Here is a 17,791-nt window from a genome sequence, read left to right as displayed (position 1 = left end):
ATTTCGAATATCATATCTGGAATTGGGTAAGATGGTTTAGGAGAGGGGAGGGAACGAGTTGGTGAGTTGATCCAAGAGGTCCGCATCGGGTACCTCAACCCTTTTAGCCGCCGCATCAATACCACCATCTCACAGCCGCAGACGGAACCACCATTCAATTTTCGCGAATCCACCGCCATCTCTCAGTTTCTTAGATCCAGCCGCCCATCGGGTTCCTTCGTAAAAGGTCGGTAATCGATTCCATGATATACCATTGCAGCCGTTGACACAGAGATTGCCATGGAAGCGTTCGTTTTCATTATTTCAAAACCACAAGCAAAACCGAGACCGAACTCAATTCGTCGAAACCCTCAGTTGCTTCTTCGATCTGAGCTGAATAAGTCAAATCGTTTCTCTGATTATCTGGCTTTCAATTTATATGTATAATATAGAGTTTTGGGTGGGAGCTAAAGTCACTGTTGAACGAGAGAGGAGCGATTAGCGAATCAGAGCTTTATGTTTTGTCGATACGAACACCTCTATGGTGTTGGATTACAAAGATGAGCTCGGAAAGTAGTTTTGATTTCGTGAAGCTCTGGCCATGGTTTTGTGCTCTACAGCGGAGAATGATTCAACTTTGGAAAGCTCTGAGTTTTTAGGCGGCTTGTCGGGTGACTCCGATTTAGCTTTTAAGGTATGAAATTCCATCTTCTCATCATAATCTACATGTTGAACTATTTGGTTTTCAGTTTCGATTAACTTCTCCACTCATTATCCTCATTGTTGATTATCTATCCAATTTTGATGGTGAACGACCATGTGTTTTGGAAATCCAAGTGTCTGGTTCTTGAGATAGTTTTGTTTCATGTTTCATATGTGAAAGCTTGAATTCCAATGTCCCTGCCGATGGACACTTGGGTGTTCAAAACTTTTACATCTATAGTTTGATCCTTATGTTAGTTTGTACCAAATTAAGTGTACTAGTGTGACCTACTCTTTCTTTGTTTATGGTGACATGGATTTTATCTTCTACTTTCTACTTGTTGTTTTCTTTCTGAGAATGATGTTGTGATTATGAGGTTTTCATACCTATGTTTTCATAAATTTTGGATTTAAATGGCATTGTACTCGTGATTGTTTTTTATATATCAGGCTGGGAAGCTCCAATAAAGGCCGTTCAGGATGAGGAAGTCATCAAGCATAAGCTCTGTGAAGATTTAAATAGTATGGTATATCATCTTCTGTTAATGTAGATTGAGTTCGGTCTAATGTCTAAGTGAATGTCGTTGATAGTGTGTTTACACTTTTAACAGTTACAAGAAAGCATCAATACTCAGTTTTCAAGGCTGGAGGAGTTAAAAAGGCTGGGAACCCGACCAGAGCATCGGCTCGGCTTCTCTTGTAAGTTCTCTTCTCATATGCGATGATATTATATTTATAAATTTTGGATGGGATGGATGGCTTGCATGGTAGTTATCGAGTAATGTAGAGTTTTTGTTGTATGAGCATGGGAATAATTTTTATGCATGCAGTTTAAATAATCTTATCTGCATGTGTGTATAAGTTATTGGCACTAGCCTTCATGCATCAGATGTGTTGATTACATTAAGAAGTACTTGACAAGACTACCATAGATAGTGCATTAGTATTTTGATTAAGAATCTTGATGTCAATTTGAATTAGTTATAAATGTTCAACCCATGGTAGGCATTTCCCGTCTCCTATCTAGGAGCTGCCTCTTAATTCTTTCATTAAGAAGCCATCACTCTGGTGAATTTGTTGATGTATTTTAAGACTGGGAAGCAGTGGAATTTATTAATTCCACTCATTTGATTTGTTTATACCGTCATCAAAATATTTTTGTATTGGTGGCTTGTACATGCTTAATATCTATGAATGTCGTCATCCATACTCTTTATAAGTATGGGTGTAGTAACCATTACATATACTACTTGTATAGACTTTAGACTATATCCTTTCCAGAAAACATTCTCTTGTTTGGTGTCTATTTTGCATTCACATATGGGAGAGGCCATATTTACAATGCTTTTCTTGTTTGGTGTATACTGTTCATCCAAATATGATTGGTTCAGCAGATATGTTATCTGTTGGTTCAACAAATATGATATCTAGTGATGCTATTCTAGATTGGTTCATCAAAATATGATATTTGTTGGGCCTTATGTGTTTTACCATCACTAGCTACTTGCGGCAATATTATTCTTTATTGCTGATTTAGTTTTTTTTTAGCACGCAATGCATGTAATCTGTCCACTTATCTATCTTTGGCAGAACTTGAAATCTATCCCAATTGGGTCAACTCTAATACTACTAGTAATGATAACTGAATAGCCTAGTGTAATGAAGACTATCTTATATGATGCTTGTTATATTGCATCTCTTCCTTTTGTTAACTTGACTTTTGGACACTTTCTTTCTTACCAATCCTGATTATGCATGGATGCTTTTTAATAAATGGAAAAACATGTGTATATCTGTTTTATGCCGAAAATTATATTATTTTTTGTGAGCAAGCTCAGTATCTATTCATGTGTTTTTATCTTTCAAGATGTGTATATTATTTTTTGTGAGCAAGCTCACTCAATTGCCTTCCTATTTGACGGTCATCACCTGTGAGCAGAGCAGACTCTTGATGAGGTTTGTCTCTCTTCTTCTCTGTGTCTCCCTTCTTCTTTTTTCATACTACAGACAAGTAGTTGGTTACGCCTGTGTGCAGGGTTACTAGGTGCTATTAGAGTGTATGCTAACTTGTTGCTTTCATTCCTTGCTTCAGCTTGAAATGGAAGAACGGATCAGATTGATGCTATGGCACCGGACTGGATTAGCTGCACAGCTTTGAATATATTATTTTATGGAAGGCCGATTGTGTTCTATCAATCTCTAGGTTTTATCTATTTTGAACTTGCTGGTCTCTCGGTGTCAGCAACATATTAGAATTGATGTGATGTGAAATAAAAAAAATTAAAAAAAAATTGATCAAGTTTTCTGGAATTCAGTTTATTGAGCCAAAGAAAGGTGCCAAATGTGTCATAGCTTTATTATCGAAGTCAAATTCTAACTATCAATTGATTGTTGAGTTCTTCAAAACACATTTGATTGTTAACTATAATAATAATAATAATAATAATAATAATAATAATAATATACACACATAGATGCAGTTTTTGTTTTTTTTAATGGGATAAGTCAAATGACTTTAACTTCTCCGTTAAATTTCAATATAAGTGGCCACTTTAGCGATTGTGGATTAAGTTTGATGAATGTTTAATTGATAATGGCCAAAAATTACCACACTCTATCTGCGGATATAAAAAATTTATAATAATTTTAACCTCGCAACACAACTACCCTTAGAAAGATAGTGTTAAAATAAGGTTAACCGCCTATATCGAGATCCAAATAATTAGGAAATTTTCCGTACATATATTTAGACATCATGTAAAAATTTCTTTCAATTTTGACCTCATTTGGCCGCCCGAACATTATAAAACTAAAAATACCACTTATTTGCCCTATAGGTGGACCCATCTTCGTAATGCGAATGCCGAACTTCCTCTACATCTCATAAACCACGTAATTATGGAGAATCACCTATTGCGGCTTGATCCCGGAGACTTATTTAGGATTGTCCCGGTCAATGCAACGTTGTAATAGATAAACATATTTATTTAGATTGACTATAAAATCGAATGGTCAAAAAATGTCCAAATTTGACTAAATTATTACAGGGTGCATAAACATATGTATTGATCACATCTAACGGTTTGATTGATAACATCACGAACTTAGATTGTCCATCACCGAATTGTCTACTAATGTAATGTAACATTTATATCATGTTATATATTAAGGTGTCACATTATGAACTGCTATATGAAAGCAACTTCTGAACATCAATCAGACTGTAGGATGTTTTCCTTACATATATTAAGACATCTTGTAAAAATTTCGTTTAATTTGGACTTTGTTTGGCCGTTCGAACATCTAAAAATTGAAAATACCACTTATACGCCCTATGGGTGGACTCATCTCCGGGACGCGAAGGCCGAACCTCCTTTACATTTTCCAAACCACATAATTATGGAGAATCACCTTGTATGGTCTGATCCTGGAGACCTATTTAAGAGTGCCCCGGTCAATGCGGTTTTCTAATATGTAAACACATTTATTTAGGTTGACTAGAAGATCAGATGGTCAAACATTGTCCAAATTTGACCAAATTTTTACAGGATGCCTAAATATATGTATTGATCACATCTAATGGTTCGATTGTTAATACCATGATCTTAGGTTGTCCATCACTAAATTGTTCACTAATGTGTCATAACATTTATATCATGTTATATATTAAAATGTCACATTATGAACCGGCTATATAAAGGACTCTTTTGAACAACAATTGGACTGTAGGATGTTTTCCTTACATATATTTAGACATCTTGTAAAAGTTTCGTTTAATTTGGACCTTATTTGGTCGTTCGAATGTCTAAAAACTGAAATACCACTTATACGCCTAATGGGTGGACCCATCTTCGGGACGTGGAGGCTGAATGTCCTCTACATTTCCCAGATCACGTAATTATGGAAAACTACCCTGTGCGGTCTGATCCCGGTGACATATTTAAGAGTGCCCAGGTCAATACAGTTTTATAATATATTTACACATTTATTTAGGTTGAATAGAAGATCATATGATCAAACATTGTCCAAAATTGACCAAATTTTTATAGGGTGCCTAAATATATGTACCGAGTACATCTAACGGTTCGATTGATAATACCACGACCTTAGATTGTTCATCAACAAATTCTCTACTAATATTATATAACATATGTTATAAACCAAATAGGATCTTGGTAATGACTGCACAAGTTATATCCTGTCAATTTGTTCAAATTAGTTACTTATTGTTCTATATTTTTTATCAAAATTATTTGTTGTTTAATTAATATATTTTATATTATTAAAATAAAGAATCCACAATTTTATGAAATTAGAAAATAAAATTAATTAATTACTGTCGACTATGAATAATTGTTGAAAATAAAGCACTACCAGATATAAATATATTGTTTGGGGAAGTATTATGTTTGAAAAGAAACCCTTTTTTTTATTTCCCATTAATTATTATTTTTTTGGATTAACAAGCTGACATAATTATCAAATTTGGTAAAAAAAAGAAAAAGGTGGGGAGCCGTTGAGACTCGAACCCGGTTTAGATATCAGCAACGCACGTACTTTAGCCACTTCAACTTAGTAGTTGTAAACTTATATTCCTTTCATTTCGTCATTTATGTACTCGGGTGACAACAACTAGTTGACGGAAGTTAGACGACGATGTGTTCGTCATCTTAGGGTTTTAGACGATGAACATATGGCCTTAGCTGACAAATTACTGTTGTCATCTAAGTGCTATTTTTTGGTAGCTGACTGTTATCCCTTTTTGATACAGTTCGAGTTGAACGAGTACCGAGCACGAGTAGAGCAGCCCTTAAGAACTGCTTTTGAACATGTAGAATTCTATGCATTTATGCTACTCTTGTTTCTACTCTACCTAGCTCAAGTAGATTTCACGTTTTTATGCAAGGATGTTATCAAAATTATTTCAGGTTCTTTTTTGGATCTCTTGATCATTATGGAAGCAACTGTTGAATGTGTTTAGGTGATCTGTGTGATGCATAGTTTATTTGATAGTTAGCCTTTGGTGAAATTTTATGGTTGTGAACTGTGTCGTCTAAATTACATCAAAACGGCAGCCACTTATACAACAGATTTGTAACCTTTCAAAATGCGAGGCTTTGTAATTGGATAGAGACGGAAGCTACTTATAAATCTCCTATAGTGACTTTCCTGCCCAATCTTGATCATCCTTTCAAAATGAGATTTAAGAGTATCCTCTTCCGCTCTTCTGTTGGCTCTTGCAATATAATGAAACATATCCTGGATAAACAGAGAAACGAACACACAAAGGTCTCCAAAAAAGTAAAGGAGGTATCTCAAGTCTTCCATAAGAAACCAGGCAAGATACAAAGGCTGCGTACAAAACATTCATTGACGGATAAACAATGTCCATATAGGAAAATCATACCTGAACAAGGTTTGCTCAAAGGCAATGGAAAGAAGCTTCTCCGGTAAGACAGATAAACAAAGGGCAAGTCAGATAGAAAACAAAATTATATTTGCTTCAAATATGACAATATATTACTAGCCACCCTGCAATTCCTGGAAGTACTGTAACATTAAGGCCATGTGTAAAAATAAGACTTGACAGTCATCTGAAAATATGGAGGTTCAACAAAGCATATCCGCACTTGGCCAACGAAAGGCCACGTACGGAGAAACCTAACCCCAATCAACAGCTGCAAAAGAAAGGATAAGAGTTGCACATCACATACAAATACACAATAAAATCAAATCACAAAGTTCATTAGGATGAACCTCTAAATAATCAAAACTGATTATGACTCCAAGCTCAGTTGAAGTCGGAGCTTCTCAAAAAGCTCATTAATTTTAGTAAAAAGAAAAAGAAATTGTATCAGGGACAGTCTTAAAACTGCAAAGTTCTATTTATCAACTGTTGATTAATCTGATTTCAAAAGTTTCTAATTAATAATTGGTTGCATTTATTTTTTTCAGTTGCCATCTTATTTCATCACCCAAGATATTAAACTGAATAAAATCCAGGACATAGGTTGCTTTCAATTATAAATATGACAATATGACATAAGGGGTGGTGTATACATTAGTCATGTACATTCTAGCTAACTGAACAACTCAATTTTCTTTCCAATTAATTCTATGACAAATTTCACAGCTTCTCAGTAAACCGAAAGAACAAACAAATATAGAGATATTATGCTTGCCCGATTTAATGCTGATTGATCATATGCCCCACCTCCTTCATGCAGCACAAAAGTGTTCATTTTTACATCAACTTGCATCTCGGAATTAAACTTTTCAGACATCATTGGTTGAATATGTTCATCAGGCTCCTATTTTGATCATCAAGCTACCGTAGTCAATCACCATTGCCTTTAGCAATTTGAACCTTTTAGTCTTGGAGAAAGGCCTGAGCATATAAAAAAAAATATGTGAGTCGTGAGCACATTAATTAAATTCATCAAATAGCAAATCTGTGCACTAATAGAGTAGCAGCATACCTATGTTTCTGCATAACTGAAAGATGCTTCAACACAAATGATGACATTTTCTTATGAAACTGTGAGTGGATGGTAGTAGGTGAATGAAGAGATAGTGGAGGAAACAATCGGTAGTGGAGTGATTAGTTGATAGATTAGTATATAGTCTAAATTAGTCTATATATACCATTGAATCTGTATATGTAAATCATCAATTTGAAGAGAAAGATCAGTATATTACCACTTGGTATCCGAGCCTCCTGCTCTGTTCTTTCCTTTTCCTTTTTTCCGGCAAGTCGACCTCCGGCGTCTCTCCGCTGCGTCTGCTTGGCTGCTCCGCACTCGGACTCGCCGCTCGACGTCGCCGTCGACTTTTTCCGGAGCTAATCGCCCGCTGTCCCTCCGAAGTCGCTCCACCGCTGCTCCTCATCAACCCGCAGTCACCGCTGCTCCTCCGATCGTGCTCTCTCAGTTTCCAGGAGCTGCCTCTCCTCGGTGCTCTCGACAATCCGCCGTTGCTCACCTGAGCCAAGCCTCTCCTCGGTGCTCTCTCCGCCGTTGCTGCTGCTGTCTCTCCCCGCCCCGACGTCGCTCGCCCGCTCCTCAGTTGCCGCTGCTGTCTCCCCACCCCGACGTCACTCGCCGCTCCTCAAGATCGCCCCTCTCCTCTCCGCTCCTCATACCCAAATCTACCCTCTCCTCTCCGCTCTTCATACCCAAATCCGACCTAAATCCTAAATCAGCCACTCAACCCGACCCGCTTTCATTCACCTGGCCCGGCCACACCCGGCCCAGCCCAGAAACAAGTACGGCCCGACCCGGCCCGCTTGATCCGACCCGGTCCACTTGATCCGACCCGGTCCACTTACTCCGACCCAACCCGCTTGCTCTGACCCGGCCCGCTTGCTCTGACCCGGCCCAACAATAATTAGCAGCCCTTTTTCTTACTGTCAGTGCATACGTACCGTCAGTGCAAGTGCACCAGCAACAGATTCTTCTCCATTTCTTTCGCTGTATAACTTCTGATTTGTCAAAATATGTTCATCCCTACCGCATCCATCGCTGGTCGTGGTAAAATTGGTATGACTTTAAATATCTCTCACTTTGTTGGTTTTGATACATGGATTATTGATTCTGGTGCGTCTGATCATATGACTTATGACAAATCTTATTTTACCGTTTTGTCTCCTGCATCAGTACCCTATGTTACTAATGCTAATGGTGAGGCATTCCCCGTCTTAGGAAAAGGGTATGTTCGTATTACTCCCACTATAGAGCTTCACAATGTGCTCTATGTCCCTGCTTTATCTCATCATTTGATATTTGTTCCCCAATTAAACACTGACGCTCAGTGTTCTGTGACATTTTTTCCTTTGTATGTGATATTTCAGGATCTTCTCACCGGAGAGTTAATTGGTCGGGGGTATCTGAGGGGCCAGTTGTTTCATCTGGATCAGACATATGCGGGGGAGAAACCAGGGGCACAATCTCGGACCGCTCTAATCTCTACTTCTGATAAGCTAAGTGAAATTTGGTTATGGCACCGTCGCTTAGGGCATCCATCTTTTAGTATTATGAAGAAATCTATGCCTACTTTGTTTTTTAGTGTGGATGAGTCTTCTTTACATTGTGAAACATGTGTTTTGGGCAAGAGTCATCGGTCTACCTATTCCCCTAGTAAATCTAATCAAGGTACTCTTCCTTTTGAATTAATTCATTCTGATGTTTGGGGACCTTCTAAAGAGTCTACTGTGTCAGGAATGCGGTACTATGTGTCATTTATTGATGATTGCACCCGTCTTTCGTGGATTGTTCTTCTTAAAACTAAAAATGAGGTTTTCCCGGCTTTTCAAGCCTTCTATACCACTATGCAAACACAATATAATGCCACAATTAGAGTTATTCGTTCTGATAATGGGGGGGGGAATATGTGAATCATATCTTTCAGGAGTTCTTTAACTCACACGGAATTGTTCATCAAACAACGTGTCCTTACACACCTGAGCAGAATGGCGTTTCTGAAAGAAAAAATCGTCACTTACTTGAAATGGCTCGGTGTATTCTTTTTAGTGCCCATATGCCTAAGTATCTTTGGGGTGATGCTGTCATCACTTCTTCCTTCTCGTGTCCTTCAAGGCAAAGTTCCATATGAGGTACTTGCATCTCATGTCTCATTACCCTCTTTTCATAATCTTCATGCCCGTGTTTTCGGTTGTGTTGCTTTTGTCCATCTTCCACCACATCAGCGGTCTAAATTGGATGCACGGGCAGTTAAATGTGTGTTTGTTGGATATGGAGGCCATCAAAAAGGGTACCGGTGCTATCATCCACCTACCAAGCAGTATTATGTCACTATGGATGTTACTTTCTTCGAGGACATGAGTTATTTTGCCCCTTCTGATACTGCTCTTCAGGGGGAGAATTCCTATTTTGAAGAGCTGTATCCTGGAGAGGGGGAGACAAGTAAGGCAATATATATGGTGACATGTTCAGTTGAGATTATCAATGTAACAGCTACACAAGCGCCACCGGAAGATTCTGGCGGTGTAATCGGCGGTGTAGTCACTCCAGAGATTCAAGAACCAGCAGATGAAAACACAACTGCCCCTCATACTACTGTTTCTACACCTGACCAATGCTCTCCTGGTACAAAAGATCACTCACCTGAGGTTAGTCATTCTATTAGAGATAATAGTAGACAATATGTTTTGCCAAATAGGTCTACTCGGGGTCAACCAACAAAAAAATATGAACCTACCCTTCAGACTACAACCAAGTATCCGGTAGCGAATTTTATATCTACCAAAAGATTATCTAAGTCATATGAGTCATTTGTGAATCAAATATCTACTGTATCAGTACCTAACAAAGTGCAGGATGCATTGGGAGATCCAAAATGGAGGAAAGCAATGGAGGAAGATATGGAAGCATTACAAAAGAACAATACTTGGGAGCTTGTACCTCCACCATATGGCAAGAAGACAGTAGGATGTCGTTGGGTGTTTACAGTGAAGCATAATCCAGATGGGTCAGTAAGCCGGTATAAAGCACGCTTAGTAGCGAAGGGGTTCACCCAAACATATGGCATAGACTATGATGAGACATTTGCACCTGTTGCAAAAATAAACACTATTCGGATATTGCTTTCTGTCGCTTCTAACTTGAACTGGCCACTTAGGCAATTTGATGTTAAGAATGCATTCCTTCATGGAGAACTAATGGAGGAAGTATACATGGATCTTCCGCCTGGATATGTGGCCGCTTCTCCAAGTAACTCCGTATGAAGATTCTCACAATTCATGAGGAAGATTGGCTACAAACAGAGTAATTCAGACCACACGTTATTTCTCAAACATCAACAAAGGAAGGTAACAGCCCTAATTATATATGTTGATGATATGGTAGTTACTGGGAATGATACTGTTGAGGTGGATAGATTACAGAAACAGTTTGCCACAGAGTTTGAGATGAAGGACCTAGGTACACTCAAGTACTTCTTAGGCATTGAAGTTGCCCGGGGTAGTGATGGTATCTATCTGTGTCAAAGGAAGTACATCCTTGATCTACTAACATAGACATGTATGTTGGACTGCACGCCCATTGATACTCCTATTGAGCAGAACCATCGGTTAGCAGAGTATCTAGATCAAGTCCCTACTGACAAACCTCGTTATCAGAGGCTAGTCGGGCGCCTGATTTATCTATCACATACCAGACCATATGTTGCGTATGCAGTAAGTGTAGTAAGTCAGTTCATGCATAACCCCAGTGAAGACCACATGGATGCTGTTGTAAGGATCTTGAGGTACTTGAAGTCAACTCCGGGGAGAGGAGTAATGTTTTCTAATCACAACAATATCTTTGATGTTTATGGCTTCACATATGCAGACTGGGCTGGAAATATTACAGATCGGAGGTCCACATCAGGGTATTTTACCTTTGTTGGAGGTAACCTTGTTACGTGGAGGAGTAAGAAATAAAATGTGGTAGCTCGATCTAGTGCTGAAGCAGAATACAGAGGTATGGCTCAGGGAGTGTGCGAGTTATTGTGGATTATGAATTTGCTACAAGATTTGGGTATTAAACCTAAATGTGCTATGCATATGTACTGTGACAACAAGCCAGCTATTGATATTTCACAGAATCCTTAACAACATGATCGTACAAAACATGTGGTGGTTGATCGTCACTTTATAAAGGAGAAGCTAGACGCGAAAATCATCAGTTTTCCTTTTGTTCATACAGAAGAACAACTTGCCGATATGCTCACAAAAGGAGTACCTAAGAAAGCTTTTTATGACTCACTTGGCAAGTTGGGCATGGTTGATATGTATGCGCCAACTTGAGGGGGAGTGTGAGTGGATGGTAGTAGGTGAATGAAGAGATAGTGGAGGAAACGAAACAATCGGTAGTGGAGTGATTAGTTGAGAGATTAGTATATAGTCTAAATTAGTCTATATATACCATTGAATCTGTATATGTAAATCATCTGTTTGAAGAGAAAGATCAGTATATTACCACTGAAACAACTACAACCACTGCAGAGGAAACCTGCAATAAGTTTTCTAGAGTGCATTCATCATGAACAAGTTTAGTCTTTAGACACTAGGCAGGTTTGTTCACTAAGATCAGTTTATTTCTACTTTAGGTAGTCACTGTATGTAGAATCAAGCACCTTGATAATACTATTAATAATCATAGACTTGAAATAAACAAAACACAAGTTTTAGTGTGAGAGCAATTTTATAGTTCAAACAGACATGCCACAGATCATATCAAGTTAAAGCAAAGAGTGACATTGTATTAAATCATGAACAATACATAAGTGATATTGAATGCATTAAACAGAAGCATATATAGACAATTTCAGAATTACTTGCAGGGCCTAGCAATAGTTCTACGACCATCAATCTACCTCTAAAGAAAGCAATGTGAAGAAGGCTTTCACTAAAGAATGATTAACTAAAACTTATGAAATAGCCACATATAATTAAGCTGGAAGTTGAAATATCAAATCACTAGCAAGCTTAATCATTGTCGTTCTGCCCAATCAGCATACTACAATCAGACACCCATATATTTGCTTGGTGGATATGTTGAACGTATCAGAGACTCCTGAAGAGTATAAATCACACTTCTTTTTTCTACTAGCTAGGGTATTGCCATATTAACATTATCGTATTCTACTACTGAATTGGCATGTGTGTATATATATATATATATATATATATATATATATATATATATAGGGGAAGAGAAAGCTCTCGTACATTGCTTGGATCCAGAAGGTTTCAGTTGGTTCTTGAGTTGCTCCACTCGTCTGCTCACAGAATCATACCCTTGGCAAGCAGTCCATATATGCCCATGAGGATAACAATCAACTTGAAATAATATAGAACTTAGTAAGCATATAAAAGGATTTTGTATCAGTTGTATCTGCAGACATTGTACTGACTTATAATAGAGAAAATAAAATATCCACTTACAGAAGATGATAGCCTACACAAGCACATAGTACCAATAAACTGCCTATGCAGATAGTACCAATGAATGGTTAAGACGTTTAGAGAATAATAATAATTAAAATGTAAATTAGGTTTGATGATATATTGCAAGTAACAGATTTAATGATGTACATTAAGGTGATGAGTAAAACAAAGCTTCAATACTTGGCTTTGTTTCAGAGATATACAACTGATTAGAAAATTTAGCTATCAACTTGACAGCTCCTAACTGATCAACTTCAACATAGAACAACAACTGTTGATAGTCGAATGGAGTTGATAAATGTGGAAGTTCTAGTTTGATTTTACATTGTGACTACTAGTTTTAATTCCATTGTATATTTCAAACACAAAAAGCAGATGCAAGCATTACACTTGTTAAAAGTCTGATATGGCAAACCAGCAGGTTTGAAGGAAGTAATATGCAGGGGTCATTATCAACCTAAAACGACAGAAGCAAATTCAGATGCAAATGCCTAAAGGTTGAAAGTTGAATGCTAGAAGAAAACCGAGAGATTCATCTGTAAAAAAAATCCCCTAATTGATCTCTTTAGTTATTTGTAATCATATATTCATCTTCAAGGCCAAAACCAGAAACCAGAAGCCATAGGGACGACATTGTCGATTATCAATACAAATCTCGTAGCCCATAGCAACCTAATACACCAAAATCGTTGTTGAGGAGAGCATTACATGAATGCAATTACTATAACACATCTCAGAGGATAACGATCTTCAATGTAAACGAATTCGTATTTGCCTACACCAAACAATCAAAACAATTGGTTTACTGACCTTTACATAGAGACCCCGATCATAGTGGAGTCGAGAAAAATTGAAGAAAGATATCCCGAGACACTGGCGGTTTTTGCCCAAGTAACAAGTGAGGAGGTTTCGGTAACAGGGACGGTGGCGCCACCTACTCACTCGTCTCCCACAGTCCTAATTCATGGCTTCCGTAATTCCACACTGAAACTATTTCTAGGTCTATGTTTTCACTTTGCTCTTAAAACGATTAAATCCACAGCCAAATCTTCTCCCCCACACCTCACCCCTCGTCTTACTGTCCTCGATCCCAGTTATTACCTCGCTCCAGTCGGCTCGCACAAGCCGCGCCGACATAAAACAACCATTCAAGGTTTGAAGACGAGGCAACCCACGTGGGGTGAAATTGTTTGGTCCCAACCAATCAAAGCGTGCCACGTAATACGACAAGAGAAGGGCTCATTCAGGTAACGATGCATTCCAGCCGTTGTCAATTCAATTATCTTTTCCACTCCATCATCTACATCATTTTTTTTTTTTTGGAAATGATCATCTACATCGTATTTATGCTTATGGTAAATTGAAGAATTCGATTTCAACAACGGGACACTTGAATAGCTTATGTATAAATTTGTTTTACATATCTTTGATTCTTGGGTGATTTGTTATGAGTTTCCAGGGATTAACTGATTAGTTGTCTTGCTCAAGGTTTTAGTTCATGTGACATCCTCAATGATATATTGTGTACACTATGATTCAGGTTTGTTGAGCTTTTATTGACATGATAATTGAGATCTCGACTGCTAGAACACTACACCCAATTTTAAAATGAGGTCCATCCACACTTTCTCAGATCCTAGGCAACACTGTTATGGGCAACATGTTCCTATATAATCCAAAGTCTCTCCAGTCTCGAGTATTGACTCTCATGTAATCTCATATTTTAACTAAATAAACAAAGTTTCTGACAAGCGATTGTATTCTACTGGACATTGGTTTAGGTAAATATGAGAGGAAAGAAGTCAAAGAACACTGAGAGACAGACCTAGCATTTTATTATTTCCGTCCATCATAACAAGATGGACCTATGAAAGCAAATTAGCTCAAATAACAACAACTGGAGGCCATCAATGAAAAATTGAAATCACCAGTAAATTACTGGAAAGTTTCAGACTGAACCAGTCCAGACAAGTATGTCGAACAAACCAGGCTCACTGTGTGAGCTGCAAATTTACGAGTTGCCACTTGCCACCACTCCAACGGCTAAAATTGTAAATCCTATACTTTTCTCCAGCGCTATGAGTGATCACTCTCCAGCTTTTCCCCACCTTCCTAGTTAACCACAGCACAATAAACCTGTAATAATGTCCCACACTCTACCGTCTCAAAATCTCTGAGCTTTTCTAACCTATATATGTCACTCCATCCAATGACCTGATTCTCGATCCCTTCTCCCTTTTCTTTATCTTTTCACAACTGTGGAGCAGAGCACAAGAAACCATTAAAAAAAACCAACCCCAAATCCCACACCACACCACAGTGACCACACTTTCTTTCTCCTCCTACATTGGTCACTAACCAGCCCAAAGATCCAACCTTTATGCTCCCACAGCATAAGCCCCATTTCTTTTCTCATAGCTTCCACTTTAGCTCACCGACAATGGGTCTCGCTCCTCTGCTCCTTCTCTGCTTCTTCTTCTCCATTTCCAGTAAGCTCCTCATTGCAAGTCACAGACCTATTCACATTCTCTACATTCTGGTTTCTGGCATCTTTCTCTAACCTTTTTCTGGTTTTGTTACAGGCGCAGAGTTCTCAGCCAAGGTGGGCGTGTGCTACGGTCAGCTAGGCAACAACCTCCCAACTCCGCCGCAATCCGTCAAGCTCATCCAAACCCTGAAAGCAAAGCGAGTCAAGCTCTACGATGCCACACCCAAAATCCTCAAAGCTCTACAAAACAAAGACATTCAAGTCTCCATTATGGTGCCCAACGAGCTCATCAACAACATCTCCTCCAACCAAACCCTCGCCAACCAATGGGTCCTCGAGAAAGTCGTCCCCTTCTACCCCAAAACCCTAATCCGGTACCTCCTCGTCGGAAACGAGATCCTCTCCGGCTGGCAGGACAAGTCCATGTGGCCCAATCTGGTTCCGGCAATGCGGAAGATGAAGCTCGCTCTGAAAATCCACGGCATCTCCAAAGTCAAAGTCGGCACTCCTTCCGCCATGGACGTCCTCGAGTCCTCGTTCCCGCCGTCCAACGGTACTTTCCGGTCGGACATCTCCGTCTCCGTCATTAAACCAATGTTGAAGTTTCTCTTCAAAACCAAGTCGTTCTTCTTTATTGATGTCTATACGTTCTTCCCTTGGGCCTCCGACCCGACCAACATCGATCTGGACTACGCTCTGCTCGGGTCGACCAACGTGACGTATACGGATCCGGGTACGGGTCTGACGTACCACAACCTGTTTGATCAGATGGTGGACGCCATGATTTTCGCGATGAAGCGGCTCGGGTACCCGGATATCCGGGTCTGGATCGCCGAAACGGGTTGGCCCAGCGGCGGAGACTTCGACCAGATTGGCGCCAACATCCACAACGCCGCGACTTACAACCGCAACGTCATCAAAAAATTCACGGCCAAACCGCCGGTCGGGACTCCGGCCCGACCCGGCGTGGTGCTCCCGAGCTTCATCTTCGCTCTGTACAACGAGAACACCAAACCGGGTCAGGGTACGGAGCGGAATTTCGGGTTGTTGTACCCGAACGGGTCGAATGTGTATGAGATTGATTTGACCGGGAGGACGCCGGAATCGGAATTCAAGGCGTTGCCGCCGGCGATGAATAATAAGCCGTATCCGGGGCCGATATGGTGCTTGGTGAAGGAGGGAGCTAATAAGACTGCGGTTGCAGAGGCGTTGTCGTACGCTTGCTCGCAGGGGAATAAAACTTGTGACCCGATTCAACCCGGAGGGAAGTGCTTTAAGCCCAATACATTGGCCCAACATGCGAGCTATGCGTTTAGTGCGTACTGGGCGCAGTTTAGGAAGGCTGGTGGGAGCTGTGACTTTGGTGGTCTTGCTGTTCAAACCATCAAGGATCCAAGTGAGTGATTCTTTAATTTTTTTTTACATGAATTTAAATAAGTGCTAGATTAGTTAATAATTTAGATCAATATGCTGTAGTTGGTAGGCCTTAATGTGCAATTTGAAGGGTGAAATGTTGTTGAATTAGTCTTATGCAAAACAGGGTACATTTGAGTTCTTTTGTTCTTACGTTCATTGTTTGATCAATGTAATACTTGCATGAATGGGACCGTATATAAGTATTGATCACTACCAGGTGATTTCGTGATGGCAGGATTCAGTAACCAAAGAATAGTTGTAAAATGTGTTCAATAAGCTTAATGCTTGGTACAGATAGCAGTCTGATTTCATCGTGCCATTAAACATTGTACTGTGCCGGATTAGATTTACCATATGTTGTTTTGAGTGCGATCTTCTTATGACATTTCTTCTGTCTTTCTTCAGGTTATGGATCATGCAAGTACATGAGTGCTAAGCTTCCAGTTTAGAAGGTGTACAATGGCGGTGCATTGCTGTCTCGTCCTCCCTCTAAAACTAGCTGAATAAGCTGCTGCCATTTGTTTCGTGGACTGATTACTTTGGCTCACTCTACTCTTGATATTTATCTATTTAAGAGCAATCAGAAGATTTATAGAGAGTCTTATCTAGGCTTTAGAAATCTCCAGTTTTCCCACAGTTCACCATTTTCATTCTAAAAGGAGTGCCTTTAGTAATTAGAAAATTGGTTTTCAAATCCACATTCTGATGCTTTTCCATTGCCTTTTTGCTGTGCACCGTTTTTGGCACCTCCTTTTAGTCCATACAGTCTTCTTTTAACAGATATATGTATCTGAAGCTACAATCAGTCCATCACTATGAATGACCAGATATTTACATTGTTGTTCTTATTCCTTCTACTCAAATGCCAACGGCTATCTTGGAGACATCTCTTGTTTATAGCTTTATGTGTGTTCCTTCTTATAACTTTATGATCTTTGACGCTTTTTGGTAGCTGGTGCTAGTGCTAGCTTGTGTGCTGCAATGTTGGTTCATTACATTTTTAGAAAGTAATTTGGCTAGGAGACCCCATACCACTGGTCACTGGATTATTTCGTGCATTTTGACACTTTCAGATTCTGTATGTAGGGTATGCAAAAGCACTAATAGGAGATTATGGGTTGAAGGAGGAAAGCCAAAGATATGACATGGGAAATAGTGAGATGGATAGTGCTTGATATAGATATATATGCAGGTTAATGACTTAATGGTGTATGATTTCTGAGATTCCAAGCTGTGTTAAAATGAAGTTGCTCTTGCTT

General features: G+C 39.3%; 1 protein-coding gene and 1 long non-coding RNA gene across 4 annotated transcripts; both read left to right on the top strand.

Moving 5' to 3' along the window:
- The first annotated feature begins 20 nt into the window (after window positions 1-20).
- Window positions 21-2,907, top strand: LOC126782762 (uncharacterized). 3 transcript variants are annotated; one of them, XR_007670808.1, is made up of 5 exons: window positions 21-673; window positions 1,132-1,208; window positions 1,293-1,380; window positions 2,549-2,637; window positions 2,774-2,907. It is a non-coding gene; the product is annotated as an uncharacterized LOC126782762 (long non-coding RNA). The 3 variants fall into 3 exon arrangements; XR_007670807.1 differs by having other exon boundaries at window positions 1,132-1,203; window positions 1,293-2,637; XR_007670806.1 differs by having other exon boundaries at window positions 1,293-2,637.
- Window positions 2,908-14,709: 11,802 nt separating this feature from the next.
- Window positions 14,710-17,374, top strand: LOC126782743 (probable glucan endo-1,3-beta-glucosidase A6). Its single transcript, XM_050508053.1, has 3 exons — window positions 14,710-15,117; window positions 15,211-16,512; window positions 16,938-17,374. Exons 1-3 carry the CDS (start codon window positions 15,009-15,011, stop codon window positions 16,979-16,981), a joined length of 1,455 nt encoding a protein of 484 aa, XP_050364010.1. The 5' UTR covers window positions 14,710-15,008; the 3' UTR covers window positions 16,982-17,374.
- The last annotated feature ends 417 nt before the right edge of the window (window positions 17,375-17,791 follow it).

The sequence above is a fragment of the Argentina anserina genome, chromosome 2 (genome assembly GCF_933775445.1).
Source record: "Argentina anserina chromosome 2, drPotAnse1.1, whole genome shotgun sequence".
Taxonomy (NCBI): Eukaryota; Viridiplantae; Streptophyta; class Magnoliopsida; order Rosales; family Rosaceae; genus Argentina; species Argentina anserina.
Note: the sequence above shows the minus strand (reverse complement) of the source record. Positions and strands in the feature narration are given on the sequence as shown.